General features: G+C 40.2%; 2 protein-coding genes and 1 pseudogene across 3 annotated transcripts in view; 2 read left to right on the forward strand and 1 right to left on the reverse strand.

Moving 5' to 3' along the window:
• Positions 1–1,441, forward strand: part of LOC135512797 (C3 and PZP-like alpha-2-macroglobulin domain-containing protein 8) — a 53,368-nt gene extending 51,927 nt beyond the window's left edge. For both annotated transcript variants that reach the window (XM_064935184.1, XM_064935185.1), the window contains exon 43: positions 513–1,441. In XM_064935184.1, coding sequence (XP_064791256.1) covers position 513 — 1 coding nt within the window. In that variant the 3' untranslated portion in view covers positions 514–1,441. The remainder of the gene's footprint in view (positions 1–512) is intronic.
• An 876-nt stretch (positions 1,442–2,317) lies between these two features.
• Positions 2,318–5,976, forward strand: LOC135511460 (ciliary microtubule associated protein 1A-like; annotated as a pseudogene).
• Positions 5,977–6,087: 111 nt separating this feature from the next.
• On the reverse strand, positions 6,088–7,806 carry LOC135512798 (cyclin-dependent kinases regulatory subunit 1-like). The gene is made up of 3 exons (XM_064935186.1): positions 7,579–7,806; positions 7,007–7,134; positions 6,088–6,659 (listed from the first exon to the last, which is right to left on the reverse strand). The coding sequence occupies exons 1-3, from the start codon at positions 7,635–7,637 to the stop codon at positions 6,616–6,618; spliced, it is 231 nt and encodes a 76-aa protein (XP_064791258.1). The 5' UTR covers positions 7,638–7,806; the 3' UTR covers positions 6,088–6,615.
• Between the last annotated feature and the right edge of the window lie 89 nt (positions 7,807–7,895).

The raw sequence follows: 7,895 nt of genomic DNA on the forward strand, positions 1-7,895 counted from the left end.
TAGCTGTAGCTTATGCTTTCAGTACTAGATTCAATCTTTGATACTTTGATTGGGTGGACAACATGTCAGTTCATGCTGCAAGAGCTCTGATTGGAGGACGTCCTCCAGAAGTTGTCATAATTATTGTGTAAGTCTATGGAAGGGGGTGAACTGACCTCCTAGGTTTTGTTTTGAAGTCAATTTACCCAGAGGAGAACGGAAGCTAACTGTCCTCCGGCTATACAAAGGTGCTACCCTACAGAGTGCTGTAGTGGCTACTGTAGACCTTCATTGCAAAACATTGTATTTTAATAAATTATTTGGTGACGTGAATATGTTTAGTATAATTTTATCTAAAAAGGATAACTTTTTAAATGTTTATGAAATTCACTTAGGAGGATGGTCCTCCCTTTCCTCCTCTGAGGAGCCTCCACTGCTCTACATCAAAGATAGCATATCTATACCTTTGTATGAAATTGCAATGAACATCGTCAGAGATCTTATTCAGTGTACTGTTCTCCTCTCCTCCACAGAAACTTCCCCTGACTGCATCACCAGCCAGATCTCCAAATTGTACATTGTTTGTTAATATGTTAGAGTGGGTGGAGAGAGAAGGAAACATGGGGACTGCCCATCCAGAAAGGAAGAGATGGTGGGATGTGTGTGTGTGCGCGCATATGAATGACTAAAGGACTACGTGTGTGCGTGTGTGTGCGTGTGTGTGCGTGTGTGTGTGTGTGACTATGCTAGTCCCCCTCCAGCCCTATGTATTTCTCTCTTTTATATCTCCAGTCTCTTATTCAACAGTAGACACCATAGCGTCTTTGATATTCACTGTAGTGCCTTTACATTGTTTTTCTGTAACCTCTAGATGGAGGTGTAATTACACCTGAGTTAAAACAAATGTTTTTTGTTTTTTTTCTATCTGTGGTATTTATTTGTAGCTAGTGCTTTTTTGGTTTATTTGTTCCAATGCCTCCCCCTATTGCCTTTTTGTCCTGTCACCTACACCAATGTCTTCATTTAATTCATCAAACATATGTCAAGATGTCATGGACCTATTTTTCTTATTCTGAGGAAGCCTTAGGTCGAACACTGAGATGTACAGTGGATATCTTTATGTACTTATTTGGTGTGTTAACCTACTAGAGACGGAATTTCTGCAGCATTAAACTGGAGGATTAAGATAAGCTCAATTCTTCTAAACATTTTTACCAAGCTACCAATATCTCCACATAATAAGTCCTATTTGGGTATAGCTGTCACCTTACTGTTGAACAGACAGGGATTTGATTGTACAGTACATAAGCTATTTTGTTTTTTAAAATTTTGATTATTGATATCCTAAAACAAGAATAAAGGTTTGGAACTATGGTACATTTACCATTTAAACCAATGTAACCCCACATCCATTTTCAATACAGCTGCTTTTGAAAAACAAGAGAATAAACTTTGTATACAATCCATGTCTCTGTTTGCAGTTAACTTTACATGCTTCCCTAAGTCTCTCCTCAGGCAGCAGTAATTCTATTCCCTATATGTATAGGCCTATATGTTACATAGGAAACGAGGAGCAGACCTGGTGGTTAAGGAGTTGTGTTGGTCTGAGGAGAATTTCCTGTCATCCTGTCAGCAGTTCGCTGTGTCATTATGAAGCGCTGCGGCCATTCAGAGTACCCTCTGCTTTGAAGGCTGTGACTCTGTGACCCCTGGAATGGCTGTGAGCAGCTGGACCAATCCATTTGTTTGCCCCTGTTAACAACACATTCAGGTTACCTAAACAGCAGCCAGGAGAGAGTTGGAGCCTGTTAATGTTTAATGTTGGTTAAGGCACCTGTTTATGTTCTCGGTTATAATATAGCTTCTGGCAACTATAGTGTGTGCTTCTGCTGCTGTTTAAAATGAATACCTGGTCAAAACGGCACATGGATATGCCTTTTCAATGTAGAGGTTATTGAATGGGTCATGAGCCCACTGTATGATCGAACGACAGGAATGGTGGTGGAAAACTGTCAGATTACACATTACATATGTTATAATATGCATTGTCTTTCTCACTGTCAGTGTATCATATACTGTGCTATGTCAAGAAGGATAATATTTGTTCACTCCACTGCTTTGCAGGTCTCGAAGGGATACTGTTGTGATATAAAGTGTGAATGGTATATCTACATTACAAGTGGGAGGTCTGCTGTATGAATGGGGAAGGTACAGTAGGGAAACTCACTTCGCTGACCAAGCAATGCTGGAGCCCTGGTTTCTGAGTCGGAATATCATGGAACATCTCCCTGGCAACTGCATGCATGGTTGAAGTGTAATATTCTGCCTCCACGCTGCGATGAACAGCGAGAGTGAAATAGTAAGGAGGGAGAGGGGGATCTTGGTTTCATGGATTGCTCTGTAGAGATAGTGTTACATGACAGTGAATTCGAGTGATGACATTGTTTCTAAGCACCAGCAGAGCTGGACTGCCTTTTAACTGGCTGAGATGATGGACTAGTTGGAGACAGCATTGGAGTGAGATCAAACATTTGTTCCTTTTAAAGGCCTTTCTAAACAAGATGCTCTATTGTTTCTGGTCTTTATGGGCCTTTGATGTAGGGCTGGGCGATATATCGTCTTTTAAGGTATACCGGTATAGATTTTACTATACTGCCTATAAAGGTAATTTAATACAGTGCTAAATAAATAAAACGTTCTACAAATTGGACTACTTCCCTGTCAGTTTTGTCCTAGTTTGTTTGAGTATAATCCGAATGGAGAAAGCCCATAAAAAACACTTAGAATTAACTTGTTGCCATACTAGGGTCATGCACTACTCATAAAACATATTAAGAACTTTTATGATTTAGAAACATAAAATACCGCCATACTGTAAAAAAACAGAAAAATATTGTGATATGATATTTTGGTCATATCGCCCAGCCCTAATTGATGGTAATGGATCTTATTTTGGAGTGATTAACTGCACAGACTGTTTTATGGTATGCATTTCTGAATAGGCAAGCTCCATACTGTACTCAGCTGTATTTAACTCGGGAGACTTGGGAGATGTTGCTGCTGAGTGGAGAGCTGACATCCATCTGACACAGAAGATCACCTCACTAAGAAGAGAGGAAGACCTGCTGGCTATGAAGCATCTCTAGAGCCTGTTTGTGTCCACATCTACAGTAGTATGCTCCCTATACCTGTGTTTTTGTGCATACTGTATTGTCAAATGCCATCTTATTGATTGAATAGAGCAGTTTATGTAATGATTTGGAGGATTTTTTTTGTAGGACTGATTATAGGACCGTAAATCTCTTTGACCATTGTGGAGAGGTGAAAAACCGCCCCATCATTGCCGGCAGAGAAAGATGAGCTTCCTGAATGGAAGAAACGGTACTGTACTTATTCAATACAGATCACTTGTGTATTCTGAGATGAGTTAATATAACATGTCAATGTTACATGTTTAGCTAGTTAGTAATTGAATGTATTTCATCATGTCTGAGAGGGATCATTGACTGGAGGAGTTGATCATTTCTCAGAGCTTGGACTAGCCAGAACTCGCTTTATTCAGTGTTAATGTTCTCAGTAGCTCTGCTGTGTACGTGTATGAATAAAGACTTCAGCGTTTTGACATCCCTCTGTGACTTCTAGGAAGATTTTAACCGACTTAATCCCAAGATTTCTCTAAATGTTCACCATCATTTTAAAGCCCTAGTTATATTAGTGCTTTGAGAAAGTCATTTCAAAATAATATTTATTTAATGTGATTAGTGATTCACATATGTCTGTCCCTCAATTTAAGGTCAACCCTGTTATGTGAACTTAACTGTTGGTTTAATATGGTGAAAAATGTAACATCTAATAGTCAAATCATAGTGTAAAAGCAAGTGAGCTGGTTTTGTCATTTTCTGGTAGAAAGCAAAGTGGGTCGAGCATAATACATTTACATTTACGTCATTTGGCAGACGCTCTTATCCAGAGCGACTTACATCAACACACAGGCTAGAAATCTTAACAATTAAAAAAAAAAAATGTGAAGCTTGCATTTATTTGCCACACCAAGCTTCCATTCCCCGTCACAAGGAGAATCATGAAATCGTCAACCCTTTTACTTTATTTGGCACTTACTATAGTCATTAGGTTTTTATTTAATAACCTCTAGATGGGAAACTTGTTTTTTATAAAGTTGAACATGCTCTTTATGACAGAATGTTAAAAGTTGCTGAAATATATATATTTTTTTTTTACCAAGTTACACTTTCCAAAAGTGTACAGCACCATCTCTGGCTGTGAAAGTCAGCTGTTTTGATGACCTACTGTAGCATGCCTAATTTGCACCAACCACATGCAAATATGTGGTTTATATCATCAGGCACGTCTTCGTGGTAACCTTTGCAGCGTATTCGTCCCTACACCAGACATCATGTAACGTGTGAAATAGACAATCCTTTTTGTTCATATTTAAACTGGTGTGTGCGCGCAGACACAGGTCCTCAACCTATTGTGTAAAATATCTATCCCACAGGGCCAGGACCTGGGCATTATGCTGTCACTGACCATTGCTTTCATCAGCCATGACTTCACCAAGCCAACCAGCCCTGCTTACTCTTTCCACGGCAGGATAAGCAACAATTGTGAGTACTACAGAGGTCACAAGAGATCCCAAGCTTTAAACATGACATGCTACTCTATTCAAGAGTCCTAAATGGTCTATGGAAAACTACCCCAAGTAGTTGCTCATGAAAGGGAATATTGAACGTTGTAATGCCAATGTAAATCCACTAAGGGGAGACTCCCCAAAGACTTTTCAAGCTGTGAACCAGCCTACAACAGTACAGTATACTACTTATCAGCCAAATGTGACTGTCCTTAGGATACTGGCAAACTTACTACAGTATTGTATGTCAGCTAGTTATTTGATTGTTTCTCTTGTTTGTTTGTGTAGTGTAAGGTGTTGACGACAGCCTCAGTATTACATTGATGCAAAACCCACCTATTTCGGCAGGGACGGCAACACTGCATACTCCACGTTGGGCAAAGTGAGAGGATAATCAAGTAAGTTCCCACTAACTTCAGGTAAACACACTTTTAATTCAGATCTGATTCCACATTTGAATGCGCCTATAACATAGTAATAAATCAAGTATAACAATGTTTTTATTTGACAAAGACCCAAAGCATCCTCCTAGAGGACTGCAGTCTCAGGGCGCTATTTATTGGATATGTGAAAATGTTGATTTTCCTGATAGAGGTGTTAATTACATAAGGACCTTGTTGAGTGTGGCAGTTTATATGTCACATACAGAAGTAGGGCAACAAGATACAGCTGGATGTGACAGCTCAAGCCTTGCCTTCTGCTGTTAGATCTAAACTTCATGAACGTACTTCACAAATATGCATAATCTAAATTAACCTATTGCATTCCGTTTCAAAATGTTGCTTGTTTTTAGAAAGCCAAAGCTAACTGCAGCCGTTTCCACCAGCAGGGCTTTTCCATACTCCTGGACTAGCGGCATATAGCCCTGAGAATGCTCCTCCATGCAACATCCAGCGCAGACCCCCATCCTATACCATGTGCTGCCACACTCGCTACTGTAGCAGCAACTCAGTGCCTAAAAAGCACCGTCTTCCTGCTCTCATGGGCCCCCAGGTCCCCACCAAGCTTGCCAGGGGGTCCTCAGAGGATATGTCCAAGACCCCAGGCCCTGGTAGATACAACAGTACAGATCCAAGTGTGTACCTGCCCAGGCAACCAGCTTTCTCCAAGATAGGTCGCCATGGCTTCCCCAACGATGCCACTCTAAAGCCTGGCCCTGGAACTGGTAACCCTGAGAAGGTGATTGTCCACAAGCCCCGGGCCCCAGCATTCTCTCTGGGCATCAGACAGAGTTTGTCACCCCACTGGTGGTCAATGTAGCTGACTACACAACCATGTTCCTCCATCATATAGGACTAGGCCTAACCAAGGTTGGATTTATCTACAAAACAAACAACTCGATGAGGTGACAAATGAGAACCTGCCGTGTAAATTCTACTGCCGTGCTGGCTTATTATAAAATATGAAATGAAGGATGTTTAGATACAGAAAAGAACATATACAAACTTCCACACAGAAAGTAAAGAAATATATTGTATTTACATACTATCCAGCAACAGTGCTATTTAGAATGAACAGAAATGCGACTCTAGTCAGTCAAAACGTTTACTGTCTGATAATATACACACACAGAAAAAAAAAAAAAATATTCTTTGAATAAAATGTTCCACGTTCAAAAAAAAAATAACTACATTTGACCACTATGCTCATTAATACAACATATATTGACAAGTAAACATCAATAAAAGTGTACCAAATGTTATTCAAGCTCGGTAAAGTCTCATGAAAGAAATTCCATCTTCATATTGTTGCCACTTATCAAAGCAGAACTGCTCACCATCTCTTAGTCAGGGCCGAGCCTTCTGCCTTCCACTCTCCTTGGGCTACCTCTATCATACCACCAATATTTTGAGGAGTTTAAAAAAACTGAAAATAAATGGTCTATTCTATACACCAAAACACATGGAGAGATGTACATCTTGTTTAGTCAACAAAGACCATACAATTCAACTGAGGCGGTTTTCCGGGACGTGGAAGATGAGTTCCACTCAATCCTTTGGAAGAGGTCTTCGGAAAAGCAATATATGCGGCTCTAGAAGTAAAACAAGTAAAGTTATTCAGTACTCACTTCAAGCTACCAGAGATAGCTATGTTATTTTCAAATATGCAGATGGCAGAACAATGGCTTTACATCTGTATGGATGTGATCATGACAACATAAGATTGGGGAAAAGAGGTCAATGGTTTGTGTCAGAGTCATGTAATAGGCAATACAATATGGCTAGTACATTTCAACTGTATTAAAGATGATGTCAGAAAAGCAAGAATTCATGATTAATCTGTTCATAAACAGTCATGAGAAGACTTGTGACATAAGTAAACAAATAACATTAAGTAATGCGGAGATGTTGCTCTATGAAACATCAGTCAATAGCTCACCTGGCTTGTGGATCATGTAGTGGATCCAGCCCTGGCTCTGCTGCACCCCCAGACCCCTCCATTCATCTTCTGTCATCAAATGAGAGGTGGGCACCAGCTTGGATAACTGTTTCGGAAGCATAACATGCCTGTGTAGGAAAGGGACATTGAGTTCAACCAATTCATTTAGTTACTAGCTAAATAGAAAGGCCTCTGTGATTTACATGTAACTTTAGTACCAGTGCAGTAGCCCAAATAACTTTGGACATGTGGCAACACCAGCTGATATTATTAGCGAACGTTAACCAAATCACCTGATAGTTAACGTTACTCACTGCAAAATAAACACATGAATACAGCCTTCAGTTAAAAGCAAACAAATATCATTTTAATAGCAGTAGCTAAGTACCATTATTATTTTAGCCAAATACAGTATTATGGCTGTTTCTCGGCTAAAGTTAGCTAGGAAGTTGGCAACAGCCAACGTTGGCTGGCTCGCTAATCAACCTGGGGGTTGTGTAACGATACAATTGCCTGCGCGAGCATATAAAGCAAGCATGTTAGCTGCTACGCTAGCTACAACGTCAACCTACCTGTACTCGAATGCTTCATCTGTGTACTTGTCAGAGTAGTAAATTTCTTTCTTCGACATGTTTAATCAAACAGAAATATATTACACAATCTTCTGGGTTCGTTTTCGTATTTTCAGAAAGGTGTCAATAAGCTTAGCTAACTAGCTTGGAATGGGCGCAAGTTGTCATCCAAAGTCTATCGGCAAATTTTGAACTCAAACCGTCCCTCTCTCCGCCCGGATTGGTGAAGGCGCGCGGATCAAAACGACGTGCGAGGCGCCCCGCCCCGACACCATCTTCTGAAGTTGACAGTTGTAACGTTAGATTTATTTGTGAGA

The sequence above is a fragment of the Oncorhynchus masou genome, chromosome 24 (assembly GCF_036934945.1).
Source record: "Oncorhynchus masou masou isolate Uvic2021 chromosome 24, UVic_Omas_1.1, whole genome shotgun sequence".
In the NCBI taxonomy this organism is placed as follows: domain Eukaryota; kingdom Metazoa; phylum Chordata; class Actinopteri; order Salmoniformes; family Salmonidae; genus Oncorhynchus; species Oncorhynchus masou.

Coding starts and splice junctions, on each gene's coding strand:
- LOC135512798 (XM_064935186.1), bottom strand. CDS start 7,637: ATGTCGAAGAAAGAAATTTACTACTCTGACAAGTACACAGATGAAGCA. Junction 7,135..7,578: donor GATGAAGCATTCGAGTACAG/GTAGGTTGACGT, acceptor TTTCCTACACAG/GCATGTTATGCTTCCGAAAC. Junction 6,660..7,006: donor CTACATGATCCACAAGCCAG/GTGAGCTATTGA, acceptor TTTTACTTCTAG/AGCCGCATATATTGCTTTTC.